The 23,812-nt window shown below is 43.9% G+C and overlaps 1 protein-coding gene across 1 annotated transcript; it reads left to right on the top strand.

The window, feature by feature from the left end:
- Positions 1-5,588: 5,588 nt before the first annotated feature.
- Positions 5,589-9,186, top strand: LOC307238908 (kelch-like protein 10; the record flags this gene model as incomplete). The annotated part of the gene is made up of 2 exons (XM_080012062.1): positions 5,589-5,722; positions 7,581-9,186. The coding sequence occupies 2 exons, from the start codon at positions 5,589-5,591 to the stop codon at positions 9,184-9,186; spliced, it is 1,740 nt and encodes a 579-aa protein (XP_079868188.1).
- Positions 9,187-23,812: the final 14,626 nt, after the last annotated feature.

Raw genomic sequence — 23,812 nt, 5'->3', positions numbered from 1 at the left:
TCCACCTGTCTCACCTTGTCTTCTGTTTGTCCTCCTTTTCTCCCCAAAATATATGCCTTGTCCAAAACCCAGGAGAATAAAAACCTGCCAAAACAACACCCCCCTCCAAAATAAAACTCTTAAAAGCCAGAGGAACCCGAACTGGAAGCTCGGACGAACGAACAGCTACCCAACAAGCTGCGGCAAGGAGTAAAGCCGTCTTTACACTTTACGGATGCCCCGAATCCAAAAAAACACAAAAACAATGAACCGCAAGTCTCGGAGAGTCGGAAAATGGAGATTTCGGATCTGACATCGCGATCGGAGGCTACTTTTGCCAACTATGGCAAGCTGGCAGTATTGGAACTGGGTTATGTGTACGACACAGTGAATTTTTATGACATAATATTGGGTGTCCCCATATTCATCATCAATAAATCTCTGCATAATATTAAATTGTGTGAATGTTTTTAATGTGTGCATACTATGAGAACACTGTATCAATACACTGTATCTCTCATTCAACCATCATTTCCCAACCCTCATTCATTGAAGATGGTCAATGTCTGAGTGATCACACTGTGGTTCTGGAGCTGACAGAGTGCTCCCATTTTCTCTGGCACATTGTCTAATGCAAAATTCGGACAGTCAGATACGTTTTTGGATTCAGTGTCGACGGTGGAAGAAGCCTCTTGGAGGTTTCTATGGCTTATATTGCTTACTATGGCTAGTTTCTGTGCGGTCTATGGCTTTATTTATGGCTAGTTCATATTGCTTTCGATGGCTAGTTTCTATGGCTCTCTTTGTCTAGTTTTTATGTATTCTATTGCTTTCGATGGCTAGATTCTAGGGCTTCCCTTAACTCTTTTTTGTTGCTGACGTTCCATTGTAACTGACGACGTCTACGTGACCCAAACTGCCGTCTGTTGGCAGTCCCGCTAACCAGCTTCCAACATCCTGCGTTCCTTTTAAACACCTTAAAATCTCACTATTAGCTGTACGTTGAATGACTCTGGGAGTGCTCTCACGTCCCGCTGGGCTCCGCCTCTCCTCCCCCTTTCCCTTCCGTCCCCCAGCTCCTTCACTTCTCTCCATTTTCAGAGTCGATTCCACTCGTATCCGGATTCCACATGATTTTTTCTCTGTCCCCCCCTGCCCTCAGGGCTTCTCTCCTTCCACCTCTCACCTGATGGTACAACCCCCCCCCCAAAAAAAAACCACACTAACAGCCTGTATTAGGTATCTCTGCGGTCCCCTCTCATCCTTTTTCTCGTTTTTCGTTCTCCGGTTTGACTGGGCACATGATGTTCCCCGGGCTTCTCTCCAAAGCCTGGTTCTTGCTCCTCTTCCTCGCTCTGCTGCGATGATCCTGGTACACCGTGTGCCGAGGTGGAACACTCTGACCCTCCCTTTCTATCGCTCCCTTCACATTCTTCCGTTGTCTCGCCCCTTTCTTTACAGGGGAGGAGGTTGTTACCTGTGTGTCCGTCTGTCTATTCATCTACTATTATTTCATCATAGACTTCTGGATGGGGCTCCATTTATAATTGAAGGGTAAGTAAAACATGGGATCAAAATAGGTGCAGGTTTTAAGATTTTTGAAATATGAAATTACATGTCAATTAAGTTTTGTGTATACTAAATGGACATACACTGTATATATATATATTTATATTGTAGATTATTGTTTTTTTTCTCCTCCTGAGATCCAAAGCAGCAGACATCAGAGGATAATTGTCTTTAAATAATTCAGTGAAAATAAGGGAGATGAAACGCCGGAGAAGACGCTGGGAGATGAAGAACACGCTGGGAGTTTGAGCAAGAACCACGGCCACCGATTTAAAACAACGCGCAAACGTTTAAGGTTAATATAACAATAACAATGGATAAGACAGTTTGCCCTCATTGGAGGATATACTCGGGATTGGAAACCTTCCTGGCTTGCCGGGGTGGTTTGGCTGTGGCTCTGAATTTCTTCCCCCCTTTGGGTTTTCGCAAATCCTTGAAGCGGGATTAGTGTGTATGTGTGGGAGTGTGTGTGTGTGTGTGTGTGTGTGTGTGTGTGTGTGTGAGTGTGTGAGTTGTGTGTGTATGAGCAGAGGCGAGGATGATGAAGGACGCGTCCTGGCTCCTGCTAAAAGTATTAAAAGTGTACTTTTGATGCTGTTTTTGTGCTTTTAGAAAATAAATGAATAGATAAACGACCTACCTTGTCTCCATTCAAAAGGGAATTTAGATTTGTCCGATTTGCCGCGCCGAATCGGCCGCTCTGCTCTCCGATGCCTCACTCTTCTCTTCTTTCTTCCTTACCGTCTCTCATCCTGTTCTCCTTCCTCTCCCCATTCGCCGTCGCTGTGCGCGCTCGTACCGGCAACCCTGAGCTCTGCAGACGAAAAGAGAGCACGCAAGGGTTGAATGGCGCGTTTGATCTTGTAAGTCCGACGCTGACCCCCTCGCTTAAGTGTTTGAACGCCGAGGGAATCCTGAACATCACATCAAATATTCCAAACGCCGGAGAAAGACTCTGATATATACATAGACAGTATGTGCCACCGGAATGCGTCCGTCCGGCTACGCCGAGGCCGCCATCAAAGGCGGGGACGAGCTCCTGGCCTTCTCAGGCGCACGTCCCTGCGGGGGCGGAGAGGGGCCGGGGTGCCAGTCATTTCTTCTTTTTTATTTTTGAAATTTTCCTTTGGAGTGCTGAGGTTTGAAAAGATGATCCTTTTTTTTTTTTTTTTTGGTACATCTTGAGTCCCCGCTTTCCCCTCGGACATCCGCGATGTATGTGATGTCGAGCATTTCGTCGGCGTTACATCATTCTCAGGTGCGCGCGTTCCCCTCAGATGTTCTAATCCCTGCCTTGCTTTCATAAAGATGCTAATGGAGCTCGCCTAACCTTGGCAGAATTTTCTTTTTAATTTTCCTTTGCCAGACGGCGCCGACGAAGTGAGCTTATCTTCTTTGCACTTCGCCTGTGTCTCGTGTGGGCGGCGTCCTCCCGCGTCGCCCTGATTGACGGCGAGCGGCCATCGATGGCCTCCGTGTCTCCCTATCCCCTGATAATCAAAGCATGGTTAGTTGGTCACCTCGACGTTGTCCTTCTCATCAGCCTTGCGGAGGAGGCTTGTGATGGAAACTGCCTGAGTAGAGTTCGCAGCGAAACCCTCCAGCGGTGGGACAGCGTCTCTTACCGGCATGCAAAATCCTGCAAATAAATAACTTTAAAAAGAAGCAACAGTGGAAAGCGCATCACTCTTTTAATGTAACTTAACATATCTTTATAACTATATCTTCCACAACGCTCAGCCAATTTGGCCACATGACACATAGAGCTGTTCATGAATTCCTTCTCTCACTCACGATTCAAATAAGCCATAACTCCTGTATCACTGATGAGAACTTGCCTGTCAATGTAAGTCAATGGCAGTTTTTCCTGCCCAAATAAGTCACAGGTGTAGGAGACTGGCAGTTGAAGACTCTAGGTTGCTATAGTAACACATATACAGTGGGGCAAAAAAGTATTTAGTCAGCCACCAATTGTGCAAGTTCTCCCACTTAAAAAGATGAGAGGCCTGTAATTTTCATCATAGGTTCACTTCGACTATGAGAGACAGAATGGGGGGAAAGAATCCAGGAAATAACATTGTAGGATTTTTAATGAATTAATTGGTAAATTCCTTGGTAAAATAAGTATTTGGTCACCTACAAACAAGCAAGATTTCTGGCTTTCACAGACCTGCAACTTTTTCTTTAAGAGGCTCCTCTGTCCTCCACTCGTTACCTGTATTAATGGCACCTGTTTGAACTTGTTATCAGTATAAAAGACACCTGTCCACAACCTCAAACAGTCACACTCCAAACTCCACTATGGCCAAGGCCAAAGAGCTGTCAAAGGACACCAGAAACAAAATTGTAGACCTGCACCAGGCTGGGAAGACTGAATCTGCAATAGTTAAGCAGCTTGTTGTGAAGAAATCAACTGTGGGAGCAATTATTAGAAAATGGAAGACATACAAGACCACTGATAATCTCCCTCGATCTGGGGCTCCACGCAAGATCTCACCCCATGGGGTCAAAATGATCACAAGAACGGTGAGCAAACATCCCAGAACCACACGGGGGGACCTAGTGAATGACCTGCAGAGAGCTGGGACCAAAGTAACAAAGGCTACCATCAGTAACACACTACGCCGCCAGGGACTCAAATCCTGCAGTGCCAGACGTGTCCCCCTGCTTAAGCCAGTACATGTCCAGGCCCGTCTGAAGTTTGCTAGAGAGCATTTGGATGATTTAGAAGAGGATTGGGAGAATGTCATATGGTCAGATGAAACCAAAATAGAACTTTTTGGTAAAAACTTAACTTGTCGTGTTTGGAGGAGAAAGAAAGCTGAGTTGCATCCAAAGAACACCATACCTACTGTGAAGCATGGGGGTGGAAACATCATGCTTTGGGGCTGTTTTTCTGCAAAGGGACCAGGACGACTGATCCGTGTAAAGGAAAGACTGAATGGGGCCAAGTATCGTGAGATTTTGAGTGAAAACCTCCTTCCATCAGCAAGGCCATTGAAGATGAAACGTGGCTGGGTCTTTCAGCATGACAATGATCCCAAACACACCGCCCAGGCAACGAAGGAGTGGCTTCGTAAGAAGCATTTCAAGGTCCTGGAGTGGCCTAGCCAGTCTCCAGATCTCAACCCCATAGAAAATCTTTGGAGGGAGTTGAAAGTCCGTGTTGCCCAGCGACAGCCCCAAAACATCACTGCTCTAGAGGAGATCTGCATGGAGGAATGGGCCAAAATACCAGCAACAGTGTGTGAAAACCTTGTGAAGACTTACAGAAAGCGTTTGACCTCTGTCATTGCAAACAAAGGGTATATAACAAAGTATTGAGATTAACTTTTGTTATTGACCAAATACTTATTTTCCACCATAATTTGCAAATAAATTCTTTAAAAATCAGACAATGTGATTTTCTGGATTTTTTTTTCTCATTTTGTCTGTCATAGTTGAGGTTTACCTATGATGAAAATAGCAGGCCTCTCTCATCTTTTTAAGTGGGAGAACTTGCACAACTGGTGGCTGACTAAATACTTTTTTGCCCCACTGTATAAGATAGATAGATAGATAGATAGATAGATAGATAGATAGATAGATAGATAGATAGATAGATAGATAGATAGATAGATAGATAGATAGATAGATAGATATTGAGTGAGGTTTTGTATTGAGCGCAGAATGTGGATTTGCCCCCGATTACTTGTATTGAACTCGATAGGTAGTTAGTTAGATAGGTATTTTGATAGGTAGGTAGGTAGGTAGGTGGATGATAGAGATTCTCTAGTAGATAGAGAAGGGAAATTTTTAATGAAATTGAATGGAACACTTTTAGTTTTGGTTCTGTGATATGTGCTTTGTGATGTCAGAGGTGACATTCTAATCTGATCAACCCTATAAAATGAGCAGAGCCCAGTTACCTGCAGTTGTCTTTGAGCGACACTAGGGCAGAGCAGGTCACATTATCTCAGCGATATTCCAGACGGTCGAGACGATCAACATATTCGTATTCATCCGTCACTTCCCCTAAATCCAACCACATGGAGCGCGCAATGAGCGTGACCGCCTGCACAGTGTTGAATGACCTGCGGCTGGAGGAGAAACTGTGCGACGTAGTGATCATGGTGGACGACGTGGAATTCAACGCTCACAAGATCGTCCTGAGTGCCTGCAGCGAGTACTTCAGGTGGTTGAACTCAAAGGAAGCTGTCGCTTAGAAAGCTCACTGCTCCTCAACGAGTTAGTTTATCCCCCGGATCAAGTTAGATTTACTGCCCGTATCCCCCTGTTGAAATGTTTTTTTTGTCCAAAATATGTCGGAGAAAATGGCTTGACCTCTCCAGAACAAAAGTGAGTGGTTTAACTCAGCTGGACATTTAGCCATTTTCCTTGAATGAGAGTTTAAAACTTCCTCCATATAATGCAAAGAACAAAAACATAATACATCATTCCATTCATGTAAAATACATGTATTGATAGGGGATTGGGTGACATCCAACGTTAATGGCAGGTCTGCGTCTGTGTCTAGGCAAGCACTGTAGTTTAAAGCCCACTTCCAGTTCCTCAAAAAAGAGACTTTGATATTGTTCGATCAGTTGAAAGATTTGAACGCATTGAAGACCCTCGATCAGATGTGGAAATATCACACGGCAGAGAATGAGAGCCTTTGGTGTGTGGAATCCGACTCCATAGAAATGAATGGACCTCCGGTGCGTTGTAATTTGTTGAATTCAGTGTAAAGACGGCCTAAGACAGGGTCACCACAGGGTCACCAAAGCACATACACCTTTGACAAAGCTTTAAAGCTCCTGTAGGTCCCCAAGACATCTAGCCAGTGGCGATTCTAGGGTCTGTTGTGGCCCGAGGCAAAAATTCCCAGGGGGCCCCTCCAACCATCATTCATCACCATTATGTTCACGTTCATATTAGAATTCTCAAATTATAAGTATAAATAAATATGAAAAACCAGAAAAAAAAAAACTAAATAAATAACTTCAATGTTGTCACATTGTAAATAACCCACATTATAAGGCCGGTGACTTATAATGTGGGTTATTTACAATGTGACAACATTGAAGTTATTTATTTAGTTAGCTCATCCACACAAAACATTGATAGATTCAAAGCATTAAATTGATTTAATATCGGCATATACCATAATTCATTTTGAAATGTATTTCCAGATCCTCATACTCTACTTTTCCTCTCCCTCTTTTTTTATTTTTATTTTGAACTAAACTAAAAGTTTTATGAATTGTCTGAACCCCACCGCCACCACCACCGCTCCCCGCCGCCAAAGGAGCCGTCTCCTTCCGTTCCCGGGGCAGAGATGCTCCTCCGGTTCGGAGGCCGGCTTGGGGCGGTGTTGGAGCGGTTCGGAGCCCGCCACTGAGTGTTGGGGTTCCCTCCGCCCCATGCGTGCCCGTGGACTCTCTTTCCCGCACCTTTTGCGTGGGGTATGTGCACAGACATTACATTTTTTTCGGAATAATAACGAGCAACTTCTGGTACAAGAAATATTTGTTTCCATCTCGTTATTTGTGCTTTCCAGAATAACGTATTCAATACACCCCTACTTACCACTGTCTTGCTTTCTTTTATTCTCATCCTCTTTTTTTGTCTTTTTTCACTTCCAGATGGATAACTCCTCTTCATTTTCCTTCATTGACTGTCAATTCAAACTTGAGAATGTTACGGGAATCAGTCATGCAAGTTTATCGGGCCCTTTTAGTGAGGTTTCCTACTGAGATGTCATTGCAAATCATCCATTGGTTGTTTAAGGGTTGGGGGTGGCGGTCACTGTGGTTGCCACATTTTGGGACATTGGTTTGTCAGCCCTAGGGGGCCCCCTAACGGTCTGGGACCCCAAGCAGTTGCCTGCCTTGCCTGTTCTCAAGCTGTCCGTCTGTGTCTACCATAAAGATATGGTGCTGTTCTGTGCGGACACAGTTCTAGTAGTCATTCTTAGTAGAATGACTGTATTCATGTTTTTTCCATAAAGTTTACCTGTCAATCTGTCTGATAATCTCAACTTTCACCCACAGGACTCTCTTCACCGGTGGATGGGCCCAACCAGAGAAGAGAATCTACAGCATCCCCGGTGTTTCTTCAGACATAATGCGTCTCCTGGTGGAGTACGCCTACACCAGTTCTATCTCTGTAATGATGGAGAACGTGAAGGAGCTTCTGGCTGCAGCGGACTACCTCTCCATGCTGGACCTTTTACAAAAATGCTGTGACTTTCTCCAGAACAAGCTCTGCCCAGAAAACTGTATCGGCATCTGGAGGTTCGCCGACATCTACTCGTGCCCGGACCTGGGGCGCAAAGCCTACCTCTACATGCTGCAGCACTTCGAGATGGTTAGTTTCTTGGATGAGTTTCTGGAGCTGACACTGCAGGAGTTGGCTGCCATCATTGAAGAGGACAAGCTGAATATCAAGCAGGAGAGCGTTGTCTTTGAGGCTGTCCTGAGCTGGATCAAACACCGTGCCCAGGAAAACAAGGGCCTCATGGCCTTCCTCCTACCCAAAATTCGTCTAGGCTTGATGACTGAAGCCTACTTAATGAACAATGTGAATAACAATGCGCTGGTGAAAGACAGCAATGAATGCAAGCCCATCATCAGTGACGCTTTGCATGCCTTGCACGACTTGAACTTGAATGGACCCTCCAGCGCGGGTTTCAATAACCCTTTCGTCCGCCCCCGCCTACCCTCTGCCATTCTACTAGCCATCGGAGGCTGGAGTGGCGATAATAGCACCAATGGTATCGAGGCATACGATGCCCGAGCAGACAGCTGGGTCAACGTGACCAATGAGGAGGAGAGCCCGAGGGCCGGACACGGCGTCGCTTTCCTCAATGGCTTTGTGTACTGCCTTGGGGGCTTCAACGGTGCTGATTATTTCAACAGTGTGCGGAAGTTGGACCTCGTTACCCGTACCTGGCACCAGGTGGCGCCCATGTACATGCGGCGCCGTAACGCCAGCGTTACCGTGCTAGACGGCTGCATCTATGCCATGGGAGGCTATGATGGACACCTGATACAAAACACTGCAGAGCGCTACGAGCCAGAGACAAACCAGTGGACGCTGATTGCACCCATGCACAAGAAAAGAAGGGACGGCAACGCTGCAACGCTGCACGGCAGGGTTTACGTCTGTGGCGGATTCACGGGGGATGAGCGTCTGATGAGTTCAGAGTACTACAACCCCGTGACCGATCAGTGGACGCACATGCGCTCCATGAGACGGAGACGTAGCGGGTTGGGGGTGGTCGCTTATGCAGACCGCGTCTACGCGGTGGGAGGCTTCAACGGTGTCAACCACTTGCGCAGCGTTGAAGCGTACAACCCGGTCAACAACACCTGGCGCGCGGTCGCCTCCATGTCCAGCTCCCGCAGCATGTTCGGGCTGGAGGTGGTGGACGACCTTCTCTACGTGGTGGGAGGCTTCAACGGCGTCACCACCACTTTCAAGGTGGAGTGCTACGACCACAAGACGGACGAGTGGTCCATCGTCGAAGACATGGGGATTTCCCGCTGCGAGTTGAGCTGCTGCCTGGTGTACGACCTCCCCAACATGGAGGACTACGCTGCTCCGCGGGAGGTGCGACCCCACACCGTGAGCATCTCGGGAGAAGCATCCTCTTGAAATCCCCCCTACCTCTATTTTGATGTGAATCTATTACATTTATCCAACATACGACGTATTCTAAGGTGAACAAAATGCTTTGATACTGGGCAATGAGGATTTTTGACGCATTTATACTGTGTGTAAATCAACATGAGTATGATATGACAACATTAATCTAAAAGCATAGGCTGTTTTGATTTTCACGTAGTGCCTTTTAGAACTTTGTCTTGCTCATGCTAGTGCCACACAAACCATATTCTCATTCATAAATGTGTTATTTAGGTGTTTACTAATGACATAATGTCAGATGATCATCACCAGTTCAGCCAGCTGGACCATATTCAATGCGGTAGAGGTTTGACAAAGTTAGTTTTTGGTGCAGTATAAATATGTCAGAATGTCAGAATGTAGTGAGGGCTTCCCCCTTTTCAAAGGCTGCGGTTGCCAGGTAAAGGCTGTATTGAAGCTGGCTGAAAAGGTACCAGCTAAATTTATAGTTTTTGAGATTTAAATACGAGGTGCATTCCAAACTTTAACTCGCCTCAAGTTCCACAATTCTTATCTGCCAATTCATCATCTAACTGTTCATTAACACTTTCAATTAGTGCCGGATCAAATGGACAAATTACACTCGGCAGACAGTTTTTCGGGAGCAATTTTGTAATTTTTTTGTTAAAAAAAGAAATTACTTTTTACTGCTACATGATTATTATCCTCATTAATTTAGTTAGGTATATACAGAATTTTAGCTTATCAATTTATATTCGGTATTCATACACAATTTGCTACTCATTTATTTACATTGGAAAAATCCCCATATTTTGACAGGATTTGTTTGACGCAAAGTGCATGCAACCCATTAGGTTGTCAATTTTATTTCAACTTTGCTGGGTCAGATGAATACCTGACTATCACCCTGTCTGGGTTCTCCAGAGGTTCTGTGAAAAAAAAAAAAGAAATGTTTGGCTCACATTCTCCCATAGTCTTGATGTTGATATAACGTTGGGGCTGAAATCACCTATTGCTTCTGCTGCTGAATCTTCGGGTGCAGAGCCGCAGCCGACGTCCTCCTCCGCAGGGACCGCAAGCGCAGCGGAGGCTCTTGCAGTTGCAGACGGTAATTGGGGTTGGTTTGTGTGATTTGACGGGCCCGAGAGAAGCTTGTGCAAGTCGTTTTCTTTCATCCCCTTTATTTCTTTTTTTTTTTTTGTTTCGTTTTTATGGGCTTTGCTGCACCCGAAAGCATACCAAAAAACTGCTAGCCTATATGTACGAACATACAAACTTGATCTCCACTGAACCGGAAATACATTTTCCCGCACATCGGCGCTGAAGTTGGATGTTTAAAATAAAAAAAAAAGAATAAATATATAAACATTGACAGAGAGCTTTGGATTGGATTTTAATATTTTTTGTTTATTTTGAAATATATGTCAATTCATCATTTAATGTAGGCAGTTGACGTTCTTTGCCCCTCTGTCTGGGCCGCCTAGTGACAATAGGCATGTGACTAGAATGCCTGTGCATTGATCTGGGCCTGCTTACAAGTATCTCAGAAATGCTGTTTGTACTTTGAACCTCAGTTGCTATAGTAACAAATACAGATAAATACAGTAGATGATCGATAGATACAGTAGATCGATAGATAGATTGAGAGATAGATAGATAGACAGATAGATGCTGCTCTGAGTGACTTTTTATATTGAGCGCAGATTGCGGATTTGTTCCTGATTACTTACATTGAACTAGATAGGTAATTTGTTCAATAGGTGGATGGATGAAACCTACAGAAGCTGCACAACTTCAAGAATCTAGATGTTTATTTATCACATACATATACTACATACGGGCATACATATATGCAGTGAAATGTAGTTGCAATGCACCCAGAGAAAATGCATAATTACTGACAAATAGCTAGCTTGTTAACTAACTAAATAACTAACTGAACTGATTCCTAAAACTTAATTCAGTTAGTAAATAGAATAAAATAATAGTATAAAGGTAATATACTGAAAAGGAAAACAAAATAGAAATAAGAGGAAGAGACTTATCTATATACAGATATGTGCAGTAAAGTGGCATGTGAATAAAGAGAGGTAGAGTGTGTTGTGATACTGTATATTAAACGGTACAGTATAGAACAGTACGACACAGCAATGCAGTAACAGTACACTATGCAGTACTGTATGCTTCATACAGTACAGTACAGTGGGGCCTATGTGTGTGTCTCAGTGAGGGCCTCTGGTAAGTTCAGCATTGACAGTTCTTTTGGCTTGTGGGAAGAAACTCCATCTGTCTCTCTGTTCTCGCTGTGTGACTGCGGAGGCGCTTGCCTGACCGCAGCAGCTGGAAGGGTCCGTTGTTGGGGTGATGAGGATCCTTCATGATCCTGCGGGCGCTGCTACTACACCTCCTGGTGTATAAGTCCTGCAGGGAGGGGAGGGTAGTTCTCGTGGTGTGTTCGGCTGAACGCACCACCCTCTGCAGGGCCCGCCTGTCCTGAGCAGTACAGTTCCCAAACCAGGCAGTGACGTTGCCTGTCAGGATGCTCTCCACATCTCCAGAGTAGAAGGACTTGAGGATCCTCACCGAGACCCTGAACTTGAAGCTGCTCACACTGTCAACAGAAGTGCCTCCTCGGCTGTAATCCTCTCCTAAAGTCCACAATCAGCTCCTTAGTTTTGCTGACGTTCAGGAGGAGGCTGTTGTCCTGGTACCAGAGTGACAGGTCAGCCACCTCCTCGAGGTAGGCCTTGTTGTCGTTGTTGGTGATTCGGCCCAACACAACGGTGTCATCAGCAAACTTGATGATGGTGTTGGAGTAGAGCTGGCCACACAGTCATGTGTGTACAGGGAGGACCGTAGGGGGCTGAGGATGCAGCTATTGTCCTTGTTGATCACGTTGGTAGGTAGAATCTCCGCTGGCCACTCTGGATCAGCAGATAAAATGTCCCTGAAGTTGTTCTTTCAGGGAATATCTTTTATCCACAAGTGCATCGCGGTCACAGGAGATCACTGCCGATGATTTTTTGACGGACATAGTGATGTAAAACAGAAAAATACAAAAATGTGCATAATCACACGGAACGTTCACGCGGGCAACCACGAGGAGCAGCCGCGAGCAGCAGCACTCAACTTCACGTTGAGGGTGGTTAGAAAACTTCCAAAAATCCGAACTACTCCTTTAAACGTAAGGAAAAAGAAAAAAGCTAAAATAGAAGAAAACGCAAAAAGGCTCTGGACATCATTAGCCAGGTGACGGATCGGATCGAAACCGGCTGCATAGTCGGGAGCGGGAAAAACATCACGGCTATTTAATTAGCAGGACTTGGGTTTTATTTATGTTAACCAAGACGAGGGACCTCATTAAAAGTTCAGCAGTTGAAAAGTTCACAAGTGCAAGCGTGAGACCTCGCTGCACTTCGGCGTTTAATGAATGTTACGTGAACCCCGGAGCACCCGGGGATCACAGATTTATGTTGTTCCTTTTTTTTCAACGACAGTTCAGGCGAGTCAAAACGTCACCATTATCGTCGATGGGGGACAACTGAGCTTGGTTCTGTTCATTATTATAATATTAATAATAATAATAATTAATAATAATTAATAATAATATTATAATATAATATCATTATAATTATTGTTGTTTTCTTTAAACCCCCTAATAAGCATTTTTCTCTGTGGGGTGGCGAGGGGTGCAACAATGACGACGCAAAACCGGGGACTTGTTCAATGCCAAACTTAGAAGGGAATTATATATTGTTAATCCAACCCCTCGCAAATAGGTCACTTCAGAACTTTGGAACAGCACGAGGATGAAACAGACGGAGCAGGACAAAAAAAAGGAAAGCGGTTTTAACTTCTCCCTTGTACAGGATCCTCGGGGGGGGTGGGGGGGTGTCTTTTAATTGAGCTTCTGCGGAGAAAGGGAAGAAAGCGAAGTGGAGAAATGAAGACAATGGCGGAAAGGAGAGAGAGGGATTAGACAGAAGTGATCAGGGAAATAAGGGGCGACCGAGTGTGTCCGGCTGCGCACCTGCCTGAGCTCCCCTCAGACCACATTTTTCAGAGTTCCAAACTTTATCAATCATTATGAGGTCATCATATGCGTCCGAGAGGCAGTGGTCGAGAGTATTTTATTTCTGTAATGTACTGTAGAGCCCAAAAATAGATAGAAAAGCAGAAAGCAATGTTTTCACCTTTCAGAAGTTGTTGTAGGAGACCATGAATGAAGAAATGTTAGTATTTTTGGGGAAATGTTGCAGTATTGCAACAATATGCAGAAGTGGTAGCTGAAGATAGCTGTGTGTACTTATGTTGTGTTGACAAAATAAGTCTTCATTTTCAACGTTGACAGTTTTGTATCAACATAATAGAAAATATAACTAAAATATATACAAAAATGTGAAATTTTGTGATCTCCACTTAAGTATATTCAGTTTTAGAGGCTTTTACTGCACTACATTTCAAAACAAATCATTCACATCACTATCACAAAAAATGGATTTATATTATACATCAAAAGTGTATCATATGCAATTGTTTTGGCAACTCATCTGGTAACTCATCTGCAGAAAAGAAATACATTAGACAGATACATTATTCTGTATATTATAGGTCTTTATAAGTATATGCTTTTACAGTATATGGCTTTTATCGGCTTTAATACGTATGAGTATAAGTGCTTTTTCATGTTTCAAATTAGGGGGGGGGGGATTAGGGCCCTCCTAATTAAGACTTGGACCCCCCCCCCCAAAAGAGCTAAAAACAGCAGGTTGACGATTTCAAACAGCGCTAAAGTGGAGCATTCTATTACGCTAAGCCTTGCGCTCTGGTTAGCGGAGGGCCCGATCCACAGCTCAGATCAGCATTATTTTCCCCAAACAAAGCAAATAAAAACTGTTTTCATTCTAGATTTATTTATTTCCCTCCATTTTTTAATTGAATTGTTTTTTTTTGTTGTTTTTTTTTAACCTGTGCTGTCAGCATGCTGGGCATACAACCCCAGAGTATTTGTACTCCATTGCATCTAGGGCAGAGTTGGTCTCCAAGTGGAGTTCAACTTCTCAACCTGCAATGCCTCATTTTAATCATTCTTTAATCATCAAGATTAGATTAAACTAACTTTCATGGCATAGAGTTCAAGTACTGAGGCAACAAAATGCATTTTACTATTCTAGTAACTGACGTATCTAGGAGCAGTGGGCTGCCATGTAGCGAAGCCTGGGGACCAGTTAGGGGGTAAAGTGACTTGCTCAAAGACACATCAGAACGCTACCAGGATCAGGGATCGAACCGGCAACCTCCTGAAAGCATAGACGACAGTTAATTAAGTCCAGTAAAACTGGAACAGCGATTGGGTACATGGTCTCTTCCTGTCATAGTTGTGGTGGTAAATGAGGAAGAAAGGAAAGGGGTGTAACCAGGAGGGTGTTGGCGGTGGTGTGTTTGTGTGTGTGTGTGTGTGTGTGTGTGTGTGTGTGTGTGTGTGTGTGTGTGTGTGTGTGTGTGTGTGTATATGTGTGTGTGTGTGTGTGTGTGTGTGTGTGTGTGTGTGTGCGCGTCCGTCCGTCCGTCCGTCCACCGGTGAGTGTACAGGACTTGTCCCAATTGGTTCCTGTGTATAAGGTTGGTGTTATATCGTAGTGTCTCCAAGCAGCGGGAAAAGGCCCCGAAGCCCCTGAGTCACGCAGCCGGACAGACACCCCACGGCCGCAGGAAAGCCCAGAGCACCCTGCCCTGCAGCCAAAGAAGGCCCCCCGGTCCCCAGAGAAGCTGGGAGCCTGGAGAACAGCACCTATGTACACGTGGCCCAGAGAAACATAAGCCAGTCCCAGAGAGCGCAAACTGACCGTGCACCCCTAAGACGCACACATACAACCAATCCCCACGTCCAGGCATGAGACACACGCAGGTGTAAAACCCTGGCCGCTGGCGCCAGGCATGGGCCACAGGCCCAAACCACTAGCACTCTGCTTTTACTTGTAATACATTATGTAATGCGTATTTAAGAGCAAGTACCGAGATCAGTGGTCTCAAACTCAAATGATCTGGGCGCCATTGACCAGGTTGCCTTGTTCTCAGGGGGGCGTGTTGAGCTTCAAGAGAAAACTGGCCTGTTTTTTTTTTCTTTTGTTTTTTTTTCTCCCGCACAGTAGTGAATAGCCTCGTAATCCTGTTAGAAATAACTCTCTTATGATCTATTTCAATCTGTTTCATATTTTGAAAGCATTAAGTGATTTGTGAATTGAAAAAAATATTTGTGAGCCAGATTTGTCAATATATATAATATAATATAATATATATTATATATTATATACAGTATATGTATATATTATAATATATATCTATTATCCTCATGTAGCGGACCACGCCCACAAGACAATATAATGGCCCGGATGTGGCCTCCGGGCTTGTAGTTGGAGACCCCTGACCTACATATTTGTACTGAAATGGAAATATCAATGTGGTACTTTCAATTTCACTTGAATAATTTTGTGTCATGATTTGGGTGTTTTCAATCTGACTAGTTTGATCTCAAAAAATATCACTCGGGGCGTCCTGATGAGCGCATGTGCCATGTAGGCAACCTGGGTTCAAATCCAGCCTGCAGTCATTTGCGGCGTGTCTCTACCCCACATTTCCTGTTTCTCACCGCTGTTCTCTAAGATACAAAATAACATTCCAAGAATTTTATTTTTCTATTGTCGGTTCCAAATTGTCGGTTCTCAGTACGAATTTCCCAATAGGTCTGAAAAGGTTTGGGTTTTATTTATTTTTCGGGACCCGCACAAGAGTGAGAAGTGGATGCCTGCTTTTAAAAATCTTTGGAAGAAGATCAGCTGGCTTTGGTAAAACATTTCCAAAACCACCTCCTCCAGAAGCACAAAACACTGGTACTGTGAGAAATTACATCTTGCTGTTTTCGAAACCCAAAATCTCTCTCTCTCTGTCTCTCTCTATATATATATATATATATATATACACAGACACCTGCCAGCCATCAGCCACAACATTAAAACCATGACTAATAATCACTAATATAGTGTTGCTCCCCCTTGTGCCGCCAAAAGAGCTCTGACCCGTGGAGGCATGGGCTCCACAAGACCTCTGAAGGTGTCCTGTGATATCTGCACCAAGACGTTAGCAGCAGATCCTTCAAGTCCTGGAAGTTGTGAGGTGGGGCCCCCATGGATCAGGCTTGTTGTTACAGACTTTTTCAGCAATTTGTGCTACAGTAGCTCTTCTGTGGGATCCGAGCCGACGGCTACACTGTTCACTTGCTGCCTAATATATCCCACACCTTCCCACACAGGTGTCATTGGAATGAGATGAGCAATGTTATTCACTTCACCAGTCGGTGGTTTTAATGTTCAGTGTAAATACATGTATAAATATAATATGTGTGTGTGTTTATCAATCTATCTATCTACTGTATCTATCTATCTATAATAAAATACAAAATCAACAAGAAAATAATAAGGAACCGAGAGCAAATTTCTGCGATCAATAAAAAGTCACTAACATGAATGAATGTGAATATGATAAAAAACACTGATTAAATAGTCATGACAATGCTTTGAATTAAACTTGAGCGAGAGACAATCGACGCCACTGGAAACACTAACAGGCACTCGATGGAGAGACGTCTCCATGGGAACGAGAACACAGACAGACAGACGGAGGGACAGACGGACTCCGAGAAGGATGGGTGGACACACGAGGAGAGGAAAACACACAATTAGACGGAATGGCATGATTCGCCAGGGATCGATCCCTGGTGATAGATGACGTCCGCCCACATAATGAGGGGGAGGCGTCTGAAATCTACATGGAGACTGAGAGAGCTGCAGGGGCTGTTCAGCGCTTATTTACGAATTTGTGATGCAAGACTCGTGAACGATTAGGTCGTAGCAAACACATATTGTAAATGACTCAGAAGTCTGGAGTCCCTGTGGCCGAAGAGTCATTCTTTCATTCCACCAAAATGATCCATTTTAAGAGAATCAGGCTCAAGGATATTTGGGATCGGCAGTTTGCATTCCTCCGGCTCAATAATGAATTGTCACAGTATTAAATGATTCCTCAGAGAATTCCGTTCACGACTCGGAGCCGAACCGACTCTCCCGACTCTCGCTCATCGTTCGCTGGAAGTCCTCCCTGGCTCGCTCGCCGTGCATCACACGAACCAAACTAACAAATACTCTAATAAGAAAGAAATGAACTGATTATTATTGCCGAGTGACTCATCGAGAACCGAATCTCAAAAAGGAGACGAACCATTCGTCGCTACTCTGAAAGAGATTTTTTCTCTTCCCAGAGTAGCGACGGGGTCCAACACGGTGGGATGAGAGGGGAGGAAAGGTTGAGGAGAGGTGAAAAGTGAAGAGGAGAGAGAGAGAGAGAGAGAGAGAGAGAGAGAGAGAGAGAGAGAGATATGATCTGTGAGATAGAGGCTGGGATGGAGGGTGAGATGGAGGGCTGGTGGAGAGAGAGACAGAGGCCGGGAGGCAGGAGGGTCAGGCTTTAAAACCAGGCTTTGAACTGTCCAAAGTGTGGAAGATAGAGCCGACCGCCGCGAGCCAGGGGGTCTCAGCTCAACACGGCACGAGGGTGCCTGACAGAGACACACACACACACACACACACACACACACACACACACACACGTGCGCACCCACTCCTTCCCTCGATTTGCGACTCCACCTCTCCAAGGTCAGCTCCTCTGTGTGATTGGTTGCCCCGCTGGGGATTTGGAGGACACACACACACACACACACACACACCCTCACAGTGAGGGCCTGCAGACATGAAATAAGTCAAAAAGTTAACTACGCAGGGATCCACCACTGTGCAGAAGGTGCAGGCGGACGCTCCCAGACAGAGTCATTATCTGTCTCATGGCCGCTGGCAGCTTCCTACCACTGCGTTTTGGGCGTCGGAGCACGTCGGAGTGCCTTCGGTTTCTTGAGTTTTGTTGTTTAAGACGCAGAACACACAACACAACGTTTCCCGGCCCCCGTTGGACAGTTAAATGGTTTAACCTCCCAATGATAACAGTGTTTTTTTCAAAAATAAAAAACTCAAAATGCACTGTTCCAAATTATTATGCACAGCAGAGTTTCAAAATATTTTAAAGGTTGTAAAGAACTGAAAATGGTCACCTGTTGAATTTGCAGCATTAGGAGGTCATATTGATTGAATTCAAAAGCTATTTCAATCAAAAACATCTTAACAGGCCAAGTTCCATGTGAACATAGGAGCCTTCTTTGATATCACCTTCACAATTCTTGCATCCATTGAACTTGTGAGTTTTTGGAGAGTTTCTGCTTGAATTTCTTTGCAGGATGTCAGAGTAGCCTCCCAGAGCTGCTGTTTTGATGCAAACTGCCTCCCACCCTCATAGATCTTTTGCTTGAGGATGCTCCAAAGGTTCTCAATAGGGTGGAGGTCAGGGGAGGATGGGGGCCACACCATGAGTTTCTCTCCTTTTATGTCCATAGCAGCCAATGACACAGAGGTATTCTTTGCACATGAGATGGTGCATTGTCTTGCATGAAGATGATTTTGCTACTGAAGGCAGGTTCTTCTTTTTGTAGCATGGAAGAAAGTGGTCAGTTAGAAACTCTATACACAGTACTTTTCCCGAAAGGGCCCTACCAGCTCTCTCCCCATGATTCCGCCCAAAAACATGACTCCATCACGTCCTTGCTGACGTCGCAGCCTTTTTGGGACATGGTGGCCATCCACCAACCATCCACTACTCCATCCATCTGGACCATCCAGGGTTGCACGGCACTCATCAGTAAACAAGACTGTTTGAAAATGTTCATGTTCATGTTCATTCTTCATGTATTTCTGGGCCTACTGCAACCGTTTCTGCTTGTGAGCATTGGTTAAAGGTGGCCCAATAGTAGGTTCATGCACAACTGCAAGCCTCTGGAGGATATATCTGTTTGCTGCTTTGTAACGGCATTTTAGCAGCTGCTCTCTTTATCCCATGAATTTGTCTGGCAAAAACCTTCCTCATGATGCCTTTATCTGCACCAACCCGTCTGTGCTCTGAATCAGCGACAAATCTCTTCACAGTACGATGATCACGCTTAATTTTTCGAGAAACATCTAATGTTTTTATACCTTGTCCAAGGCATTGCACTATTCGAGGCTTTTCGGCAGCAGAGAGATGCTTTTTCTTTCCCATATTGCTTGAAACCTGTGGCCTGCCTAATAATGTGTAACGTCCTTCTTAGGTAGTTTTCCTTTAATAAAGGCTCACTTGGCAACCTAATATCACAGGTGTCTGAGATTGATTTCAGTCATCCAAAGAGCCCTGAGACACAATACCATCCATGAGTTTAATTGAAAAACAAAAAATTAAACGGTTATGACACTTAAATCCAATTTGCATAATCATTTGGAACACGGTGTATATATATATATACACATATATATATATATATATACACAGTATATACAATATATCCCACAGTTACATTTCACCACTTGTTTCCTGTGTGTTTGCAGGTCCTTAAACAGTCTTACAATGTCTCCAAATTAAGGTCACAGTTGCATATAAGTCAGTAGCCTCTATATATACACAGCCCTAGCGGCATCTTGGGTGTGCTGTAAACTCAGTAGCGTCATTGCGGTATGTCCTGCCTCCTGCATGCTCTCACCAGGCTCCGCCCTGTGCCCAAACCAAACAGAGTATTTCCAGGTAGTGTTAACACTTCGGACACGCACAATCTCTGATTGTGTGCTACATGTTTGAAAGGGCAACTCTGGGCAATGTCTGGACCTGATTATCCGGACATCGTCTGGAGTTCATGTGTGAAAGCAGCTATTGAGGTTTAAGTGTGGTTTCACAAACCATGAGATATTGTTGTTACTGGAAGAATCACATGGTATTAAACTAAGCCTCTGATCCCTAGAGAGATGTCAGGGATGTCAAACAATCAGCTTTGGTGGAGATGATACAAGACAGATGAACCAGAGGTGGCCTCGATCATACACCAACAGCTTCAAACTTCAGGCCGACAGCTTGGTTATCGGTGGAAGCACCCGAAATATTGGAGGGCCTGAATTACTGACCGAGAGACTATCCATCAGTTGAATGGATGAATGAATGGAAGAAGAAGAAGGATCTTTTTCTTCACATGACATACCGCACTACAACACATGCATAGGTCTACACACGCGGTGAACTGAGTATCATCACGGAAGATGTAATCCAGAACAAGCTGCTTACACTGACTTGCATCTATTGCACTGGTCAGATTAAGGTCCGAGATATGATTTAGAGCTTCCGGCACCCACTTCTCTTAATCCATAACAACACGGAGATTAAAGTTTTCACAGAGAAGTGAAACTGAACAATCCTTGTGCTGCGCTTTAACCTCCTGTTTATGGAAATCAGCTTTTTTCTTCTTCAGGAGGGAAGTGAACTGTGTTTCCCCATGTAATCTAACAGGAATATTTAACTCTATGTATTAACATTTATCTACTATCTACGTTTCCTTTAATGTGCCCATCCAGATGAAGATCATTCCTCCATATTCCATGTGATGTGAATTTTTTTTATAGAGTTCAATCTTTAAATTGTACTACTTTTACACACACATTGGTGATGCAGATTATGAACAAGTAACAATGGACAAGATTCTCAAGTTTACCTGTAAATGCAGCCAGGGGCGAAAAGAAAATAATAAGATGCTCCAAACAGGCTCTCAGAGTGTAGCTGGGGTAGGGTTGGGGTTAGCCCACATAATAACTCCAAGAGTTTTCGAGGTATTTGGCATACACACATTTATATATTTAATGACACACCGAGGCTGATATACAGAGACTCATGTTATTGATCGACTCTACATTTTGTTGTGTTGTCCGCACTTTTAAACTCCTAAATAACAATTTTAAACACTTTTATAAAACATGTAGATTCTTACTGTTAAACAAAAGCCCTTTTAAAAACAAAAGATGTAGTGGGTTGATTGCGCTGTTCAACATTCCCTCAAAACACAAGAACAAAGCAGAGATTGCCCCATTCAGTAGGATGTCAAGTACCCATTCAGCAGGGCGTCAAGTGGCCATGCGGCTGTGTTGGTCCTCCAAACATTTGCATTCTGGGAGCAGGCTGAATAAAGCCAAGTGTGGGGAAAACTTTGAAGGTGATTATCTCAGAATCACAGTTTGCCACACCCTTGTCATTAACAAGTCATAGCTTTCTAAATATTTGCTTGATTTGCACAAGTGACACCTTGTTTTGAAGCTCTGATTCTTCACTTTCAAATGATGTGGGGAAAAAAAGTCAAAAGCCCCCAGATGTACCTAAAGTCTGCGGTGGGTCAGACACAGTATGTGTCATTCATTATCGCTCATCTTTACCTGTGGAAACAAACATATGTGTCCCACCACAGCAAAAGCCGCCATTTAGCGCATTTCTAAAATCGCCAGGAGCAGGCAGATAAGTTGAAAAAACCTTTCTTGAAAGAAAATTAGATTTTTCCATATTTTTGTTCCTTTGTGTTTTTTATATGTCTCAACATATTTACAAAACCGAGTTTGATTTATGAATAGTAGAAAAATGTTAAACTTCGGAGTTAAATATTCCCGTTTGATTCCATGGGGAAACGCAGATCACTTACGAGACGCAGAACAGCACTGAACAACGCCGATCGATCGTTTCCTTTAAAGCGACCGTCTGTGTGAAGATCATTCCTACATATTCTGTGTGATATGAAGTCACAACGTGAAACCGTCTTGAAAGAATTCAACCTTTAAATCGTACTACGATTATACACATAGAGCCACTGTTCTGAAACAGTGTAGAAGAAAAACCTTCTGCGTCAAGCACCTACGTCACCTCCGTAAACAGACGGTTAAAAGCGCAGCACGGGGGTGTTTCGGTCTCACTTGTCTGTGAAAATGTTTTTTTCCGTATCGTTATGGATTACACAAAGCAGGTGGCGGAAACTCTGAATCATATTTCGGACCTTAATATGACCAGTACGATAGAAGTCAGTTTTAGCAGCGCGTACTGGACTTCGTTTTCCACGATGATAGTCAGTTCTCCGAAAGCGACGCGGAGAATGACAGTGACGCTGAATCTGATATTACTCCGGACTTGGAGAACATTTCAAACAGCAGATTTGAAACCTAATGTGATGATGAAACTGAATATTTTCAAGAACCACCGGAGGAGACCGACGATTCCGATGTTGTTACAACGGAAGAAGTCGATGATGTGTTGAAGTCTGTTGATGTTAGTGACAGATTTTCAGATTTCAAATTTTCTGAGACTCATAATATTGATAGACTACATTTTTTTGTGTGTCCGTACTTTTAAACTCCGAAATAATTCCACTTTTATAAAACATGTATATTCTTTCTGTTTAATTAAATATTTTTTAAAAACAACATTAGTTGTGTGTTGTTGGCTGTTTGTGATTGGCCCATTCAGCAGTATGTCAAGTAACCATGTGGCTTTGTTTTTCCGCATTCTGGGAGCTGGCTGAATGAACCTGGTGTGGGTAAAACTTTGGCGGTGATTATCTCAGAATCGCACCCTTGTCATTAACACGTAATAGCTTTAAAAATATTTGCTTGATTTGCACAAGTGACACCTTGTTTGGAAGTTCTGATTCTCCACTTTCAAATGCAAAAAAAAACAACTCGAAAGCCACCAAATGACCCTAAAGTACGCGATGGGTCACATATCTAAAGGAGGAGTAAATGTAATGATGACTATTGCTGACTCTTTTGCCCTTTGACTGCTGCTGAGGGCAATCATCGATAATAGAAGTTTAACTGTAAAAATAAGAAGAAGAACAACACAAGTGTGGCAGAGAAGGGGACGTGGTTAAGCTTCGTCTGCAAGGGACAGGGCTGGCTTGCCTCCGTGGCGGCACAGCTTTACCGGGTCTGCCCAATAAGCGCTGATTGGTCGGACCTGGCTGAGAGAGTTTTCATAAATGTTTTTCTGTCTTTCAGTGGAGGCCGGGTGGTGCATGACCTGGAATGGGCTGCGTCCCACGGGAAACAGACTCTGATCATCACTTTTATTTTATGTTCCTGTTTTGCCAGCAAGCCTTTGTGTTATCAATGTCGGCGCTCCACTGCCAGATCGACTCCATCTCCCTTACCTAAACCTGTACATGTGGGTAGAGTCTGAGGGTAAAGGGTAAAGAAATGATGCTACATGCCTCTTTATTAAACTTGTGGAATATTTGAACGTTTGGATCACTACATCATTCCTAATACCAATTCCTTGTTATAAGATCCAGTTTTGTAATTCCTACACTATTTCTGGATGTGTAACTACTTAATTGGGAGTGTAAGAATTAGGCCAAGTGGTTGGAGAAGGAGTCACGGAGGCAGTTGTCAATCAATTTTTCTTTCACCAGAAAAAAGCAAAACAACCAAAAAAGAAATAATAATAATGGTAGAAAAAACACAAGGCTTCTCAGAACAACATATGGAACTTAACTTTCCAAAACCAAGAAAATATCAAACTAAAGCTAGGCTGGGCTATTGGGCCCTAGCACACATGAAGAGCAGGGCTGCAATTAGGCAGACCGAAGAGTAACTAAGTAGCAACAATTCTATGTGCCAGCAAGATGGTATTATAAATAGAATTGAATGTT

The sequence above is a fragment of the Zeus faber genome (genome assembly GCF_960531495.2).
Source record: "Zeus faber genome assembly, chromosome: 13".
NCBI lineage: Eukaryota > Metazoa > Chordata > Actinopteri > Zeiformes > Zeidae > Zeus > Zeus faber.
This window is presented reverse-complemented; position numbering and strand designations above follow the sequence as displayed.